General features: G+C 43.6%; 1 protein-coding gene across 1 annotated transcript in view; it reads right to left on the bottom strand.

Moving 5' to 3' along the window:
- LOC117354355 (mitogen-activated protein kinase kinase kinase 3-like) overlaps positions 1-20,078 on the bottom strand; it is a 276,906-nt gene that overhangs the window by 21,042 nt on the left and 235,786 nt on the right. Inside the window, exons 10-12 of the mRNA XM_033931730.1 lie at positions 15,000-15,067; positions 4,749-4,844; positions 2,932-3,126 (exon numbers count right to left, since the gene is read on the bottom strand). Coding sequence (XP_033787621.1) covers positions 2,932-3,126; positions 4,749-4,844; positions 15,000-15,067 — 359 coding nt within the window. The remainder of the gene's footprint in view (positions 1-2,931; positions 3,127-4,748; positions 4,845-14,999; positions 15,068-20,078) is intronic.

Below are 20,078 nucleotides of genomic sequence, written 5' to 3'. Positions count from 1 at the left end.
TGTTGTTTCCCATATATATAAACTTTATACTACTTGGAATAATATACCTAATACTGCACTTAAAGATGTTTGGGAAAGGGACTGTGGTCATCAATTGGATGACAGAGATTGGGCACTTCTTTGGTCTAAATCAGGGGTGTCCAACCTGAGGCCCGAGGGCCACATGCGGCCCCGTGAAGTATTTTGTGCGGCCCCAGTCGAGGGCGATGCAGTGTTTTCCTCTGCTGCCTCCTGGTGTTTACCGTCTTGCCAGCTCCCTCCTCTGTCTTGCTGCAGCGTTTGTGCGTTTTTGCGGCCCCAGAAAATTTTTTTATCGGCCAATGCGGCCCAGGGAAGCCAAAAGGTTGGACACCCCTGGTCTAAATCATTACAATCTTTATCATCAGCAAATACACTTCAATCTATGTATTTTTTATATCATAAAGTGTTATGGGCCCCCCACAAACTTAAAACTGCTGGCCTTTTGCCTTCCGATCTCTGCTGGAACTGTGAGTCCCAGCCGGGTTCACTAATCCATATGATATTTGACTGTTCCTTGGTAAATTCCTTTTGGATAGATGTCTGGACCACAATGAAAAAAAATCTTTCATTTAGATTGCAATTTATCATTATCTATAGTGATTTTTAAATCTCACTCTCCACATGTTAGCTTAATAGTGTCAGATAAGAAACTTTTTTGATATATTATTGACAATTGCACAGAAACTAATTCTTTCCAACTGGAAATCCTTGATTTTGCTCCAGGTCCAACACTGGTGGAATTTGGTATTACAACACCACAAATTTGAACTAGAGTTATCAGAACATAGAGATCAACTAAGATCTACGAATAAATATTGGTCTCTTCTATATACTTATTTACATGCTGATGATCTCTAACTTGCCCAATATATATTTAATGTTATTTATCAATATTATTCAGTGTAAAACTCTATATTGTTATAATTGCTTCTTTTCATATACATCCGTCTAACTGTAGAAATCTTCCAATAGTATAATGGAACTCTTTCTTGAATTACTGAATATTAATGTAATTGCGATGTGCCTATGTGTATATTTTAATTTTTTCTTTTTTGTTCCTGTTTAGTTTGTATGAAAAAAATAAATAAATAAATGAAGGGAAGTTTACAGCTTAGGGAATTTACCCAGCTAGCTATTAAATTTCCTGGACAAATTCCTTTGAACAATGTCCTAATACTGCCTTCTCTCTGTCTATATCCTTTCATAAACACCAACGAAGAAAATTAAAAAAAAAATTTTGCTGCTTCTATTTGTGAAGCTTTTCTCACTCATAAAACTTTGCAAATATATACCTCATTTATGCCCCCCCTTTATGAAGCTGCATTAGGCTTTATCATTGGCCGCGGAGGTATTAACTCCAATGCTCATAGTAATTCTTATGAGCATCGGAGCTTTTACTGCTGTGGTTGGCGATAAAAAAGCCTAACAGGGCTTCATAAAAGGGGGCTTACGTTGTCCCTTGGTACCTCTAGTTTGTACCAGTGGTAACGGAGGGTGAAAATGACTTACACAACTGATCTGGTTCTTGGCTCACTGCTTGCAGAGCTGCCAAATTGCCCAGTTCCAGAAGAGAGATTTTGTTGAACAATCCAGTGGTTGAACTTGAATCCAAATTCAGTGTGCTACGCTGCTCCTTGTGACTCTGGGCAAGTCACTTAATCCCTCCATTGCCCCGGGCACATTAGATAGATTGTGAGCCCGTCAGGACAGACACGGATAAATGCTTGAGGTACCTGAATAAATTCATGTAAGCTGTTCTGTGCTTGTATATAAAATTGAACTAATAAATATTTGTAGGCTTTGATATTACCAAGTAAAATCAGTACTGTACTTCATGTCCCATGATATACCAGGATAGGGTTACAGAAATCCAGGACCAGTTTAGAATCTCCCTCCTGGAACTAGGTAACGTGACAAACCAGCTGCAACCATTGAGCCTCTCCATTTGAGGCATGTGCTTTACAAGGTTCTTGCCCACAAAGTATTACTGTCATTACGCCCACAGAGAGGCTCTTGCACTTTCTCTGCTATTTCTAGAGAAGTGAAATGTTGGGGGGGGGGAGTGAGGAAAATAAGTAAATCAGGGAGAGGGGCAGGGCAAATCCCGGTAGAGGGGCCCACAAATATATGTTTGCCTTAGCCCCAATATAGGGTTCATCCAGCCCGGTCTCTGGTATGTGGTCAATCACCAGCACCAGACTATGCCTTGCAACCTTTCACACGTACAGTGATTGCAGCACAAGACAAACTGGTTACTATATTATCTATTACAGATTTATTGAGTCAACAAACTAAAATGAAGGTAGCAAAGAAAGTGGACTCATCTCCTAGGTCTTTAAATACACATGCCCAACATGGCCATGTTTCGCCCACAAGGGCTGCTTCAGGGGTGATAAATCTTCAAACTTCACCAAATTGCTAAAAAAAAACCCAGTACCTTTGATCCATATTACCACAGGAGCTTGTGTAGTGGAAAAATCTTTGCATTTCTATATGGTCTGCTCTTTCTTTCTCATCAATACCGGATCTTGCAAACCCATTTGATTTACTCTTGTATTGGAACATTAAATCAGTGGTTCCCAACACTATCCTGGGGGACCCCCCCCCCAGCCAGTCAGGTTTTCAAGATATCCCTAATGAATATGCATGAGAGAGATTTGCCTTTAATGGAAGTGACAGGTATGCAAATCTCTCTCATGCATATTCATTAGGGATATCTTGAAAACCCAACTGGCTGGGGGGGGGGGGGAATGAAGGACAGTGCCTTGTGGTTGAAAGAAACGGACCTCTCCTTCTCCTTAAATCAACAAATTTCTTCAGCAAACGTACCAGTAAACATAAGATAACAAATAAAACCTGACGATCTGCAGCAAGTAATTTAGATCCCCACGCATACACACTTTAACTTACATTTGCCAGGCTGAGCAGAGGAACAGCCGGAGAAGGGTAGACTTTTTTCACATTTCTTCCAGCGTTTCTTCCTGGGCTCATCGTATTGTACTGTGACAACCATGCTGTCCCCGTTGAAGCTTCGGGTCCTACTGGAGGGAATCAGCTGAAAGAGGTTTTCTTGTGGCATGAAACTCCGCGGGAAAGTCCTGCGACCTTTACCAGGCGAATAAAGCACAAACACCCAAATTACTAAAGCACGTGCTCTCAGCAGAATTCTGTGCTTTATCATTTCTGAATAAAGATTTCAGCCACAGGAACAATGGCCTCCCCAAAAACTGGTGCCCGCCCACCCTCCCAACTCCCAGGGTTTAACTTAAAATAAGAACATAAGCAGTGCCTCTGCTGGGTCAGACCAGAGGTCCATCATGCCCAGCAGCCCACTCACGCGGCAGCCCATCAGGTCCAGGACCTGCATATTAATCCTCTATCTATACCCTTCAATCCCCTTTTCCTTCAGGAAAACATCTAATCCCAATACCCAATACCGTACTCTGTCCTACCACACCCTCTGGAAGCGCATTCCAGGTGTCCATCACCCTCTGGGTGAAGAAGAACTTCCTAGCATTGGTTCTGAATCTGTCCACGCAGCTTCAAGGAGCAGGCCTGCCCCCGGAAGTAGAATGAAGACTTCCGGAGGGCAGGCCTTCTTCTTGATGCTGCGTGGCGGCTGCCCGATCATTTAAAATTAAAGCTGCCGCATGATTTCACCGGGGCTAGGGCGGAGCACCTTGGCCCCCCCCCCCCAAACAAGATAGCATTCCGCTGCTCCTGACCTGTATGTCTTGCAAGCTCTGTATCCTCCTCATCAATACATCAGAACTGAGCTATCACTTCTGCTTAAAAAGCATTGGAGCGCTGAATAACCCTGCTCACTTCTGGCCACTGAGGTCATTGCTTAATATATGCCATGGCTTTGATCTCCTTCATTCCCAAGAACAGAGGTCCTGAGAGCATGCTGCCCTCTATCTTTACATGCTGGTACTGGACATTGTTGCTAGGACACCTTTGTTCTGAGACCCTGCAAGTAAGACAGGTTGTAGCCAGTCTTACGTGCAAGGTAGCTCAGACTCCGTTGCACAAAAGGGTTGGGGGGGGGGGACTTTAACCAATCACAGTAGCAGCCACCAAGAAAACTATGCAAACGCATTACAAGGAGCTCATTAGTATTAAAATGAGCACTCCTTGTAATGTACAGCAGGGAATTGCCACTTCTTACCATGCAAAATTTTCTAGCAGGTCTGGAGCTGTTGGTAGCTTCGGCAGGAGCATTTTGGAGCTGTTTGTGTGCTTGTTTTATGCGCATGTGTGTCCCATGTCTAACAGTTGCGTCTTAACCATAGGTGCGGGACACACACGCACAACACTCAAGAAAGACTTCTTTTACTTATGCCCTAGCAAACAGCTAGGGTTTTAACTGCGGTGTTCTCTTTTTTTTTAATCCCGGCTGTTTCTTGCTCGAAGTTTAGCTCTGGCAGTCTTCAGCCCTGCACTGTATTAGGCCTGCAGCCAAGAGCTGTACCTAACGATCAACTCTTGCGCGCAGGTGCAAGGCACGGTTCCTCCCCATTTCACCGGGGTACTCGGCACAAAGAGCGTGCATATAATTTGCATGCTATTTCTGCCAAGCATAGCCTGGCAAATGAAAATTGCTCTCATCTCGGTGTTTTCCACCAGGTTGCCGGAACTTTGTGCATCCTGCCGCGAATGTCATCCACACATCATAAGCTTTTTTGAACTGTGGGAACAGCTCTCCTTCCTCGCACACTAAGTCTCACCATCGCTGTAGTCCTTCCGACTCTGGGAAAGATGATACTGCCTGGGGAAGGTCCCTCCTTTTCCAAACCGCTCACAATGTGGAATTTCAAAATCCGCTGGAGGGAGAAAGAAATGGGGGTGGGGGGTGATTATAAATAAGTAAACAGGCAGTCAGTTTCCGGGCTCTCAGCTCCTTTGCAATAAAACAATCAACAACAATAAATCCCTCAAATATGTAAAACGGTGCAACCCAATTAGAAACAATACATTTAAACTACAATATTGAAAAGAAAGAATCCATACTTGGAGTAAGCTCATGGGAAAATACATAATCACTAGGATAGTGGTTATCAACATTATCCTTGGGACGCCAGTCAGGTTTCCAGGATATTAATAATGAATATGCATGCAATCAATTTGCATACAAGGGAGGCAGTACATGCATAATCACTCGTAGACATCCTGCAAACCAGACTGTCAAGAGGCATATTGCAGAATAAGGCAGAGAACCTTGCTTTTGGTATGGTTCGCTTCTAATTGTACAAACACACAACTCATTTCATTTTACTTATTACAGTCACAGCCGTATAATTGGAGCCCCCACCCCCACAATAGGCAGTGCATGGTCACTGGAAAAATTGCATCACTGCAATCTAATCTAATCAAATCTAGTCTTCGATTTATATACCGGGTCATCTCCCAGCGGAGCTCGACTCGGTTTACAATTCTCCACGTCCCCTAGAACTGGGATCTCAAAGTCCCTCCTTGGAGGCCGCAATCCAGTCAGGTTTTCAGGATTTCCCCAATGCATATGCATTGAAAGCAGTGCATGCACATAGATCTCATGCATATTCATTGGGGAAATCCTGAAAACCCGACTGGATTGCAGCCCTCAAGGAGGGGCTTTGAGACCCTTGCCCTAGAAGTATAATAAGTGCAGGGGAAAAGGGTCATGAATCCTTGTGCAGAAAAATCAAACAGGAGTTGCTATTCTGTAATCAGTCTGTAAGCACCATTCCCTTTCCCCCCCAATTATATATCTTGTGATGTCAAAGATAAATAAATGTTTATGCATATACATACAAGGGCTGTTGGACGATTTCAATTGTAATTAATCTTATGATTAAAATAATTAGTCTCGAGTTAACTGTATTGTTTTTTATTTGTTTGAAATGGTTTTTTATTGAATCAAACAGACACAACAGATGAAAAATACAGACGCATCTAACTGCATTTTTAACAGTACCTCACCTGAAGAAATGCATGCTTACAAAATTGTCCACCTTATTATGTGAGTGGAGGCGTTCTCAGGGTGGGATCAGAAGGGGGTTCCATTTACGAGAAAGTAACGCTTCTCTCTTCCTCATCCTGTGTCTCTGCTATTTCTGCTCTCTTGAACTGCATTGAGTCTGCTTTCTTCTCCCATCATCTGAGGCAAGTATCTCCACCCAACCCACTCCTTTCTCTAGTCATCACCACACCATATTGCTAGCTCCATGTGTTCTTTCTCAATCAAAATGAGTTCTTATCAAGCTATGCTGCTCTGAATCATATGAAGTTACAATAAGCTACTGGGATGGTTGGATAGGCTGGAGTGAGCTTAGATGGCAACTTCAGCAGTTGGAACCTAGGACAATACCAGGTGGACTTTAGTCTATGGCCCAGAAATAGCCAAGAAGAGACAAGTTAATTTAATCATGTATTTTTAATGAGAATAACTAATGGGCATACTGGATGGACCGTTCAGGTCTTTATCTGCCGTCATTTACTATGTTAATGTTAATATGCACTAGAGATGGAAGGAAGGGGAATGGGGGGAGCACAGATTGAGCAGGGATGGGCAACCACCGTCCTCGAAGACCTCAATCCAATTGGGGTCTGCATTTACTACTTCCATTCTATGCAAATAGATCTCATGCATATTCATTATGGTAATTATGAAGCCCTGATTGGGTTATGGCCCTTGAAGACCGTGGTTGCCTACCACTGGGGTAAAGGGAAGGAAAAGAAAAATTAGCAAGAAGAGAAGGATAAAAAAGTACCTGTACCTGCCTTCCCCTACCAAGTGCCACAACTGTGCCCCAGTCCTCATAGATCAACAACAATACACTCCGGATATGCCGAAAAAATCCTAAAATAGTGAAAACAAAAAAGGCAACCGAGTCACATCAAGGTTTGTGTGAGGGACGCTCGGGATGCCAAAATTGGCTCACACCTTACAAACCAAAATGGGGAAATATATATAATGGACGATATATAATTATATATAATACATTATATTATGTTATAGGGTGCTCTCAGTGTGAACCCTCAGTGATAGGAGCGCAACTCCGACACTTCACCTCTGGGTCAAGGCGGTAAGCCTCCACCCACACACCATCATCGAGCACCCCGGGTGTGCTGAAATCAAACAAATCAAAAGTGAATAAATCAAACTCAACACAAATAACCTGAACGACCCCCACACAAACCCTGCCAGCCAGACCCCCCAAAAACGCGCAACAAAATCAAAAAACCATACAAAAACTATCAAAAAGTATCAAAAAAAACAACATAATACTTATCTGAAGCTATCTCACAGACTGAACAACGCAAACAACCGCGCCAAGAGGAAAGGTTCAACCGCGCTGGTTTCGGGAGAAGCCCTTCTTCAGGAACCTGACCCCCGACGGAACACGAACAAAGGGGACGGCTGGAGGGCGGGGTGCCCGAACAGAAGAGCACGCCGCCTAAAACGAATCTACAGGTGACGTCATGCACAAACCAACCTTTGGCTTGGGTTCTTTGGCTGTGGCTTTTTAATTGGTTCAGTTTGTATGTCGAGTATGGATGGGTGGGTTATTGCCCTTGTGTGAGAGTGGTTGATTGGTTGGGTTGTATGATTGGTTGGTTTGTGCATGACGTCACCTGTAGATTCGTTTTAGGCGGCGTGCTCTTCTGTTCGGGCACCCCGCCCTCCAGCCGTCCCCTTTGTTCGTGTTCCGTCGGGGGTCAGGTTCCTGAAGAAGGGCTTCTCCCGAAACCAGCGCGGTTGAACCTTTCCTCTTGGCGCGGTTGTTTGCGTTGTTCAGTCTGTGAGATAGCTTCAGATAAGTATTATGTTGTTTTTTTGATACTTTTTGATAGTTTTTGTATGGTTTTTTGATTTTGTTGCATGTTCTTGGGGGGTCTGGCTGGCAGGGTTTGTGTGGGGGTCGTTCAGGTTATTTGTGTTGAGTTTGATTTATTCACTTTTGATTGATTGATTTGTTTGATTTCAGCACACCCGGGGTGCTCGATGATGGTGTGTGGGTGGAGGCTTACCGCCTTGACCCAGAGGTGAAGTGTCGGAGTTGCGCTCCTATCACTGAGGGTTCACACTGAGAGCACCCTATAACATGCTCATTATTATATAACATGTATTATATATAATTATATATCGTCCATTATATATATTTCCCCATTTTGGTTTGTAAGGTGTGAGCCAATTTTGGCGTCCTGAGCGTCCCTCACACAAACCTTGATGTGACTCGGTTGCCTTTTTGTTTTCACCAGTCCTCAAAGAAACAGGAAGTTGCATCAGAGGAGGTGGGATTAGGCTGCAGGAAGAATGTGGGGGCCGGCAGAGGAAGGCAGGTATAGTTAATCACTGTGACGCTGGACCCGTGGGAACTAGAGAAAGGAAGGGAGAGAGAGAGTAGCCCAGCACAATGCCATTTACATGAGATTAGATTGTAAGCTCTTTCGCGCAGGGACTGTTTTCTTACTCTTTGTGACTCTGTATAGCACTGCGTGCATCTGGCAGCGATATAGAAATAATTAATAGTAGTAGTAGTATTAAAATTTTTAATTACGGAAAATATTATTGCATTAATCACTTTAGTTAATGTGATTAATCTAAAGCCATATCATATACACATAAACACATATACATAGAGTGTATACATGGAAATTTTTAAGTGCCTTTACAATCAGAGCCCATGTTTGCCTTTTTCTGAGGAAATAATGACACATGGCAGCCCGAGTGGTCGATGTTTAATCTTCAGATTTCTAACACCACCTCAAGGTTTGGTAACCCCTCCTTCAGGCCTTCTGAGACTCACTTTAAGGCCTGCCCCCCCTCCCCCTCCACTTGAGCAAACTTTCCCTCATTCCCCTTCCTCCACATCCGTCAGCAGACGCATGACAAGCCACATGTTTGACCAGCACTAGACTACTAAGCAGTTACTTACTTGCTCCACTTCATCACTGACGCTGAAACCGTGGATTGAAGACAAAGTTTTATTTTATTTTTCTTTCCAGCTTATGATTTATCTTTAATCTTATCTATTGTTTTGCCTTTTGTCTTTGTTTTGTTCTATTTCTATCATTTAAATTTCTCCAGAATTCTACTGTTCAACGGCTCCCCCTTCTGCTTCTATTCCTTTCTCTCCTCTCTTCTACCTTCCAAAGTATTTAGATCAATGCTGTCTTGTTAAAATGTTTATTTTATTTTTATTTTTCCTCTAACTCTACTTTTCACTTCTCTATTACCCTCCAGGTACTTTAGTTAGATTGTGAGCCTTCGGGACAGTAAGGGAATTTTTCAAGTACCTTTCTTATTTCTAATCTTAATGTATATTTTCTGTAAACCGCTTAGAACCTAACGGATGTAGCGGTATATAAGAAATAAATTACATTACATTACATTACATTAAATATTAGAAATTGCAAGGTATTTATGTCCATGAGGGACAGATCAAAGATTCTCAGGCGTCATGGAACACTCCATGTTCTAGTGTATTACTTGCTCTGAATCCACATTTCATGTTTCCATCCAGAAACATGGGCCAAAAGCGTGTTGTTTCACGGGCACACCGCCAGATGTTCATTTTTAACTGTCACAAACATTATACCATGCCAGAGCTTCCACGATCTCACCAACTGCAATTTATAGTCAACTAGCTGATGCCCCGGCATTGCACGGGTATTTAATTATAGCAATAACATTGTAAATGGATTCAAATAAAGATACTTTATAGTGGTGAATGAAATTATTTTTTTACAGCTTAATAAAAAGTACAATATTCAAATTATAATGTGAAATATTTGACAAAATGAATACAATACAACTAACGCAAAACGTGATTATAAACAACATTTTTAGTTTCACCTCCAGGAGCAAGAACATATAAATTGTTGGGTGAACCCACCCTTGAGCAAGCAACATAGAGTTGTGGGCCGCGAGACCCCCAGAACATATCACCCCAGGTAGTGAGGGATCTGCATACCAAGTTTCGTTCAAATCGGTCAAGCCGTTTGTGAATTACAGTGAGAATGGCAGCTTTTTACATTATTTCCATTGACATGAATGGGTGAAATCTGATTTTCTGTTTGTAGCTCCGCCCACGTGTGCAGGTGGGCCGCGAGACCCCCAGAACATATCACCCCAGGTAGTGAGGGATCTGCATACCAAGCTTCGTTCAAATCGGTCAAGCCGTTTTTGCGTGATCGCGGCACATACACACACATACATACCTCCGATTTTATATATATAGATTCTGAGTTAAAGCTGGTCCTCCCCAAACAAATATATTCCTGACTCCCCCCTCCCCCCAAGTCATCACAATTCTGCTCCTAACAGTGTTTCCAGTTAGGTCATTTATGTCAAACTATACAACAATGTAAGAGGAAAGACCAAAAATATCTTAACTTCTGTGGCTGGATATTACAAAAGACAGTATTAAACAGAATGTATGGCACAGAATCTTAAAATCAGATTGTAAATACCGATAGTCAAGGCATGAAGCACTTATATTCAAATCTCATGGCCCGACTCTGCTGCCTTCACTTCTGCATACAGAAAGATCCAATCCAATCCTTGGTCTTATACACCGGGCCATTCCCAGAAAGGGACTCGATCCGATTAACAGAATTAACCAAAGAGGCAAAGGAGACAATGACAGGACAAAGATTCATCTGTTACAGTCCCTTATTTATCAGATAAGAATTTCTTAAAAAGATACGTTTTGAAAGTTTTTCTAAAAAGTGTCAAAGAAGAGAGGAGTCTAATTTCTGAAGGAAGATCGTTCCAGATTTTTACCAAAGCAAATGCCATAGATTGAGAAAGCCGACCTAAGGTTTGTATACCCCTAGTGGAAGGGAATACTAATTTGAATTTGTATATTCCTCTAGATCAGGGATCTCAAAGTCCCTCCTTGAGGGCCGCAATCCAGTCGGGTTTTCAGGATTTCCCCAATGAATATGCATTGAAAGCAGTGCACGCACATAGATCTCATGCATATTCATTGGGGAAATCCTGAAAACCTGACTGGATTGCGGCCCTCAAGGATGAAAGGGGTTGTTGAGAATTAAAAGAAAGAGTAAGTAATGGGGAAAAGATCCCATATAAACTTTTAAATACAACACTGGCACATTTAAATTGAACCCTCCAGTATACCGGAAGCCAATGCAGTGCCCCATGGGCTGTATCCTCATCTGTACAAACCTGAAACACTTATAATTTTATATTTAAATCTTTTTTTTTATTAAAATATAAATTAAAGAAACAATATTCGTACAACTGTTTATAAACCACAAATAGAAAACAATAATAACGATGAGCAACTGAAATGTCACCCTCTACCCTTCCAACCCCAATACTATTTGACTTCTACTACTTTAAGGAACCCTAATCTCCCTCCTTCCTTTCACCCGGTCCGCTGCTATCTTACTGCCCTGCTGCTGCTACTGCTAAAGCCGACATGAAGTCTTCTTTCCGACCTCAATTCTGACGTCGGAGAGGACGTTCTGGGCTAGCCAGGCAGCGATTGGCTGGCCCAGAACGTCCTCTCCTACGTCAGAATTGACGTCGGAAAAAAGACTTCCTGTCGGCTTTAGCAGCAGCAGGGCGGTAAGATAGCAGAGGACCGGGTGAAAGGAAGGAGGGAGGCTTTTTTTTTTTTTTTTTGGGGCGCGACAGTTAGGGACAGGAAATGATTGCCTGTCCCATTGTCCCCGAGCACAGCTTTGGGACGCTGTCCCTGAAAAAGGGACATTTCGGTGTCACAAAGCTGTGTGTGGGGACAACGGGACATGGGGAGATGAAAACGGGACCTATGGTCACCTTAATCTTGCTGGCCCTGCGTGGATCAGCAGAATTTTCCTGCGGACCGGCGGTTGAAGAACAGTGGTCTAAAATGTGTTAAGTTTTAAAATATTGATACTAGCATTTTATAGATACTGTTCCATTTTGTTGGAATAGCCTATTTAAGGCTAGCCTCAAACTTTTGGAGAATGACAGAGACAAAATGTGTTTCCGTCTCCATTGGCTCTGTCTGTGTCATTCTCTAGTTCTGCGTCAGGCCTTCCTCATAGTGCTTAACGGCGACGGGACTAAATCGTGTGAGACAACTGAGCGCAGACAACTAAGCGCAAGGTTGACGATGCGCCGAAGAAAAGCACTATTTTAAAGGGCTCCAACGGGGGTGGGTGGGGGGGGGGAACCCCCCCACTTTACTTAACAGACATTGCGCTGGCGTTGTGGGGGGTTTGAGGGGTTGTAACCCCCCACATTATACTTAAAACTGAACTTTTTCCCTAAAAAACAGGCAAAAAGTTCGGTTTCAAGTATAATGAGGGGGGTTACAACCCCCCAAACCCCCCACAACGCCAGCGCGATGTCTGTTAAGTAAAATAGGGGGTTCCCCACCAACACCCCCCGTCGGAACCCTTTAAAATAGTGCTTTTCTTCAGCGTGCCATCAACCTTGCGCTCAGTTGTCTGCGCGCCGTTGTCTCGCGCGATTTTGTCTATGAACCTGCTTAACTGTCAGCTGGGCCAGTGTAACACTGCAATCAAGGTTAGCGTGGCAGGGGCGTCCTTCTAGCTTTCAGCGGCACCTTAAGATCATCACATACTATCACTCCCAAGTCCCGCTCCTCTTTCATGCACAAAAGTTCTTCACCTCCTACATTGTACCATTCCCTCAGGTTTTTGCAGCCCAAATGAATGACCTTGAGTTTCTTAATATGAAATCTTAGCTGCCAAATTTCGGACCATTTCTCTAGCTTCGCTAGGTCCTTCCTCATGCTATCCAAACCATCAGGAGTTTCTACTCTTTTGCAGATTTTGGTATCATCTGCAAAGAGGCAAATCTTACCAGCAATATGCTTACAAAAATGTTAAAAAGAGCATGCCCAAGAATCAAAATCTTGAGGCACACCACTGGTAACATCCCTTTCCTCAGAGCGATCTCCATTGACCCTCTGTCACCCTCCACTCAACCAGTTCCTCATCCAGTCTGTCACTTTGGTGCTTATCCCGAGGGCACTCAATTAACTTATTAGGCGCCTATATGGAACAGTATCAAAGGCTTTGCTAAAATGCAAATACTACACATCTAGCATTCTCCCTCTATCCAATTCTCTGGTCACCCAGTCAAAAAAATTGATCAGATTTGCCTGAGAAGACCTGCCTCTTGGGAATCCATGCTGCCTCGAGTCCTGTAATTCACTGGATTCCAGAAACTTCACTATTCTCTGTTTTAAAGGTGTTTCCATTAATTTACTACCACAGAAGTCAGGCTTATGGGCCTGTAGTTCACTACCTCTTCCTTACTTCCACTTTTGTGGAGAAGGACCACATCCACTCCTAACTCCAGAGAAGCATTGAAAAGATCAGCCAGTGGAGCCAGCACTTACCAAACCTGTTCTGGTGAACCCACAGTCAGTTAGGTTTTCAGGATTAATGACAGTGAATATACGTACGAGATCAATTTGAAAAAAAGATGTCTCCGGTTTCTAATACACTCTGGTGAACTTGAAGACCCAATTGGTTTTGGTATCACCAGAATAAACTGGGAAGCTCTGTAGCAGGAACAAAACTGAGAACTGATGATGAACAAAGCATTCCAGAATGTTGGTTAAGATAGGAAGAAGCGAGACACAGGGTACTGAATAAAAATATCCAGAGGTTTATTAGAGTGAGAGAAAGCAGGGCCCTCTCAAAGGAGGAAAGAACAATGCCAGACAGTAAAGCGGAAATGATTAAATGAGTGATGAGAAGACAGCAGAACAGCTGACAAAGACAGGAAGAGAGGCGCTGGGACAGGATCTGCAGAGCATACAGTGGATTTAATTTAAGAAGGAGATAGGCCTGGGCCTCAGGGTATGCCCCATAGTATTGTAGGTTCACAGATCTTGCAATTTTTTTTTTTTAAACATTGTCATGCTTCTCAATCTCCTACCAATTGATGGAGTCATCTAGTCTAATCCTTATGTACTGCAGTTCTCGACTATTGAGGGCTTGGTACAGTAAGCTCTTTGAGAAAGGGACCTTCTATCCCCCTCCCCCTTCCTCAAAAACAATGGAGGAGACTTTAAGAGGCTCATTTTTAAAGCACTTAGACACACAAAATGCCATGGTACTTTTTATGTCTAAGTGTTTGTAAATGAGCCCCATAGTTGATTTTTTTTAATTCGATGGAGAGTGACTAACCCTCCTTATACAGGTAACAAACAGGAGCAAAACACAGATAGTTAAACATAAGAATTGCTGCTGCTGGATCACGCAGCAGCTCTCTGGTCAAAGACCAGCGCCCTAACTGAGACTAGCCCTATCAGCGTACATCCTTGTTCAGCAGGAACTTGTCCAACTTTGCCTTGAATCCCTGGAGGGTGTTTTCCCTATGACAGACTCCAGGAGAGCGTTCCAGTTTTCTACTACTCTCTGGGTGAAGAAGAACTTTCTTACGTTCATACGGAATCTATCCCCTTTCAATTTTAGAGAGTGCCCTCTAGTTCTCCCTACCTTGGAGAGGGTGAACAACCTGTCCTTTTCTACTAAGTCTATCCCCCTTCAGTACCTTGAATGTTCCTCTGTTCGAGCGAGAAGAAGCCCATTTTCTCTAATCTTTTGCTGTACAGCAGCTCCTCTCAAGTATTGGGCCCTCTATGGACCTCTTTCTTGAGGAGTGGTAAGGCAGGAAAGACCCTTCTCCAAGACTTTTGTTCCCTGCGTCTTTATCACAGCCACAGAGAGAGATATCTTATCTTTTTCTCTACAATCCCAGAAAATATAAAAGCCATCAGAGCAGTAAGTAGCCAAAAGTGTGCATTTAGTATGGATGTCCCTGCCATATTTTGGCTGGTGCACTGCCTCAAGCCCTCAGCAAATGCTTCTCTTGGTTTTATTTTTTTCTTCAGATAACTGATTTTGAACCTGTTTGTATTTATGTTTCTCTCTAAGCATATTTCCCTTTGAACAAAGCTGGTGTACAGCATTTGAGTTATGTCCCATCCAAGTATCCTTACCCAAACATTCCAGGCTGTTCTTGGCCTGACTCTTTCGTCTTGAAACAGCTGTTGGTGTGAAAGCAGAGCTGGAAGAGTAGAGAGAAACACTGTGTCACCTAAAAAAAACTTATAAAGTAGAGCACCTACCGATATGTTCTGCATTCATACTGGAGTTACACTGCCTTTCCTTTTCTCTCTTTAATCTTACACTGCTGCTTGGCTAAAGATATTCTCACATGTAATGCATGGATGTACTCGTGCAGGGATATCACATAGAAAGAGCATGAGCTGGAGTTCTGTCCAACTGGTTTCAATACTTTCTCTTTATTAAGCAAATGGGTCATGTACAGGTGGAACACAATATCCATTACATCAGGGGTGCCCACACTTTATGGGCTTGCGAGCTACTTTTATAATGACTAAGTCAAAATGATCTACCAACAATAAAATTTAAAAAACACACAAAGCACACTGAAAGGCAGAGAAAATGTTAATTATTCATATTCCGGGTTTTTTCAAAGAGGTCACGGCAGATGACTCTATGCAATGTCACCTCAGTAATAAAATACAAAAATAGACAAATACACCCCCTCCCTTTTTACTAAACCACAATAGTAGGTTTAGCACAGGGAGTTACGCTGAATGCCTCGTGCTGCTCTCAATGCTCATAGGCTCCCTGCGCTAAAAAACACTATTGCGGTTTAGTAAAAGGGAGCCATAGTGCAAAATATAGACAGCAGATATAAATTCTCAAAACCGACACATTTTGATCATTAAATTGAAAATAAAATCATTTTTCCTACCTTTGCTGTTTGGTGATTTGATGAGTCTCTGGTTGCACTTTCTTCTTCTGACTGTGCATCCAATCTTTCTTCCTTTCTTTCAGCCTCCTGTATGTTTCCTCTCCTCCAGACCTCATTCTCTCCCCCAACTTTTTCTTTCTGTCTCCCTGTTCCCCCTTCTTTCTGTCTCCCTGTCTGCCCCCTTTCTTTCTTTCTCCGTACCCTCCCCCAAGCCACTCGGTTTGCTGCCACTGCCATCAGGGAACAGCCCCCAAGCCACCGCCGTCCCAAGCTTTCCCTGCAGAAGCGTCGCGCTGACCAGCATTCCGCTCCCTGACGTCAATTCTGACGTAGGAGAGGAAGTTCCGGGCCAACAAGGCATTTCTCCTCATTCCATCCAGCCTGAGCCCCATCTCTCCTTGATCCAGCATTTCCCTTCTGTGTCTGTCAGAATTACCATTCCACCTATTTTCCAGCATCACCCTTCTTTGTGTCTATCTCACCTATATCCCTATCTCACCACTTTTTCAGAATCTTCATTTGTCTCTATCCTTGTCTTTACCCCATGTTCACCATTTGCCCTTTCAATGTCTTTATCTCCCCCACACACCCTTTTTCAGCATTACTTCTATGTCTCTATTTCACCTCCTCTTCATGTCCCCTCTGTATCTCTATCCTTATTCAGTAGGTCCTGCTTACTCTTTGTCTTCTTTGTGTCACTATCTCCATTTTCAGCTTTCCCCCCTTTTCCTTTGTTAATGCACCCTGTAGCCAGAATCTTTCCACCCTCCCTCCACTCCGGCCCAGCCCAGTATGAAATATTTCCTTTTGTTTCCCTACCCTCTCTCTTTCTCTCTCTCTTCTGCTCCCTCACCCACGAGTCCTGCATCTGGCCCTCTCCCTTCTACCTGCACCTGGCAAAACCCCCCTGCTCCGCGGCTCTCTTAAGCAACTCGTCAGCAGCGGTGATCAAGACAAGCTGCCGACATCAAGGCCTTCCCTCTACAAGTCCCGCCTTTGTGGAAAAAGGAAGTTGAAACAAGCGGGACTCGCAGAGGGTAGGCCCCGACGTCAGAAGCTTGTGTCGATCGCTGCTGCTGAGTTGCCGAAGAGAGCCGCGGAGCAGGGGGTGTGGCCGGAAGCAGGTAGAAGGGAGAGGGCTGCTGGAAGAGGTAGAAGTTCCGGAGTATGACACCGACCCAGGCCAGGATGATTTCTTTTTCAAGCTGTTGCTGCTGCTGCCGCCACGCCACCACGCCCCCCCCCCCAAATGACAAAAACAGCCTAATGCCCGGCGTCTTTGACGTCGGGGAGAGGAAAGCTGATAGGCCCGGTAGATCGGGACGGCAACACGAGTCTATCACAGAGCCCGGGATGGGCTCTGCGATCGACTCACGTTGCCTTCCTGAGCTACCGGTCGATCGCGATCGACGCGTTGGGCACCCCTGCATTACATTATAGTCGTAACACTTCAAAGATAAGCACATCATAACCAAGTCCCCTATCATTGTTATCCCCTACTACCATATCAAGATCATAAGGCATCTTTCTCCACACCTTAAAGAGTTCTCTCCAACTTTGATCAGTACGTCAGACTCATATTTAAGGAAAAACAAACCCTTGGGGGTTCTACAAGTGTAACACTATTCCTCCTCAAAAATACTATACACAGTGGAGGGTCTAAACTAAATAGGTAAGTTATACAGATAGCAGCTGAATATTGTCACTACCCAGATCATTTTAAAGCCCACTCTCAGTCCACCACAAACTCAATTTCATGGTATTAGGATTTTGGCCTAAGACTATCCATGTAATTTATATTAGTAGATTCTGTGTTCACCAGCTGCGGGTGACATTCTAAACTTCTTCTCAGCATTGGGCAGAATGAGTTTACTTACCCATGGAAGTTCCCCTGTAAACCGTATAATCCTCTCTTATCCCCTATAAATTATGGGGCAAAGTCTATAACTTGGCACCTCCATTTAGGTGCATTGAGTGTCAAATTCTATAATGGCATATATGCACCAAGAAGCTATTATAGAATACTAGTGTAGACCCAAACTGGCACATCTAAATCTAGGCACTAGGTCAAAGTCACGTGCATTTACACCTGTCGGAGTGAACCATGTAAAATAAGTAACCTATTCTATATGTTATGCTTGTAAACTGGAGTTATGCCCATTGCCCACCCACACTTAACTTAAATATATCCCCCCTCCCTTGCATAAAGTTGCCACCTGGATCCAGATTTGATCTAGTCCTGGATTCACCCCAGTGCGTGCTGGGACTTGTAGTCTTGCTTTTCTTAGGGCATGCAATAGGGAAATCAGAACTACACATCCCTACATGTAACAGGATAAACCCCGGACTGGATCAACCCTGTGCTGCAAATCTGAATCCAGTTGGCAGTCTTACCCTTGCAGTTATGTGCTACAGCACTTATGCAAACTTTACAGAATAGCACCATACTGAGCTTATGCATGCAACTGCTAGTTTTGGTGCCTCTGATGCATTAAGTGGTGCAAAAGTGTACATGCCAAGTTATGCAACTGCTCTTTATATTTTTCAAAGTGCACCTCTCTTAACTTATAGCTTCAATTTGTGTGACTTTCACCCTGCTATACAGTAAAATTTAAGGTTCTGCAGAATGGATTCTGCATGGTGCCACTCAACTGCCCACATACACATTTAAAAAGCAATTTGGCTCTTTAAGATATCAGGCTATTTTTTCTTCTGAGATGTTGACTTTTTCATGGCCATAAAATCTATGTGTTATGTGGAAACACGGATTCTATAGGCTTTACCATAGGACGTTGGCTTTAAGGGTGACTTTTTTTCCGCTAGGACAGTGGTCTTTATTGCAAGGCCCATGAGCCAATGGCGGCCCACAGAGACCTTCTGGGCATCTCATGCAGCAGTCCAGGGTTCCATCCACCCCCCCACCCCCCCTTTGGGATCCATCGCTGCCAGCAGCAGTAGTAGTAGTAGTGTGAGTAAAGTAAACACACTGCCTTTGGCAGCCCGGAATGGCTTTCCCTCTGCTACTGCTTCCTGTCCCCGCTTAGGTGGGAAGTAGTTGCATGAGGGAAAGTTCCAGGCTGCCGAAGAAAGGGTGTTTACTTCACTCACGCTACTGGCAGCCCAAAGAGTGCAAGAGCAGCTGCTTTACTGGATCCCATGGAGAGGAGGAAGACGGGGGGATCACAGGGAGTTAGTACTAAAGAAATGCTGGACTGCAGGGATGGAGAGGGAAAAAAAAGAAATATGCCAGACCTCCGGAGGAAGGAAGGGAAAGGGGTGGACAAAGATATTAGATGATGGTAGGGAGCAGGAGGAAAGGGAAGGAAAGGAGATAGATCACAAGAAGGGAAAGGAGAGAAATATCAGACTACTGGAGGGGGAGGCAAGGCGAGAGAGATGTCAGACCAGGGAAGGGAAGGTGGAGAGAGAGCTAGGTGAGAGGAGGAAGAGAAAGACAGAAAGATACAAGACCACAAAGTGGGAGGAGGGAAGGGAAGGAGAGGAGAAAGATGCTAGAGTGTGGAAAGGAGAGGAGAAAGATGTCAGATCACCAGAGGGGGAGAGAGAGGGAAGAGAAGCTGCACAGGGTGGAGAGGAAGAGAAGAGAAAAGAAGGAGATGCTGCACAGGATTGGGAGGGGAATAGGGGAGAAGAAAGAGGGAAGAGATGGGGAAGGGAAGGGCAGAGAGAGGGAGGATATGGTGCATTTGGATAGATGGGAAGAGAAGACATGGAACAGTAGATAGATCTGAGAAAGAAACAGAAAAATTGAAGAAAGCTGAATATTAAAAGTTAATGCCAAAAAACGAGGATGTGCATGACCGTATTTTTCGATATCTTTGTTAATGTTGCTCATTTTGTGCATTCATCAATAAAAATTGTTTGAACATAAAAGTTAATGCCAATGATGGATCAAGGGCCGACAGTGAAGGAGAGAAAATCAGCAAATGGATAAAAAGGACCTGGAAACACAATTAAAAACATAGACAGAAGGAAGTTCAACCAGAGACTGGGAAAAGATGATTAGAAAAATAAAATCACCAGACAACAAAGGTAGGAAAAATAATTTTATTTTCAATTTATTGATTGAAATATGTCAGTTTTGAGAATTTACATCTGTTGTGTACATTTTGCACTGTTCAAGAAAAAATGCATTTGTTTCTATTTCTCTGGTGTTGGACTGCATGCAGAGTCTGGCATCTTAGGGCTTCGTTTGTGTATAGTAGGACTTTGAGTTTGTGGTCCTGTATTTGCATAGCATCTATCTGTGTTCCGCATGTGTGACCAAGGCCAG

The sequence above is a fragment of the Geotrypetes seraphini genome, chromosome 2, assembly GCF_902459505.1.
Source record: "Geotrypetes seraphini chromosome 2, aGeoSer1.1, whole genome shotgun sequence".
Lineage (NCBI taxonomy): Eukaryota > Metazoa > Chordata > Amphibia > Gymnophiona > Dermophiidae > Geotrypetes > Geotrypetes seraphini.
Note: the sequence above shows the minus strand (reverse complement) of the source record. Positions and strands in the feature narration are given on the sequence as shown.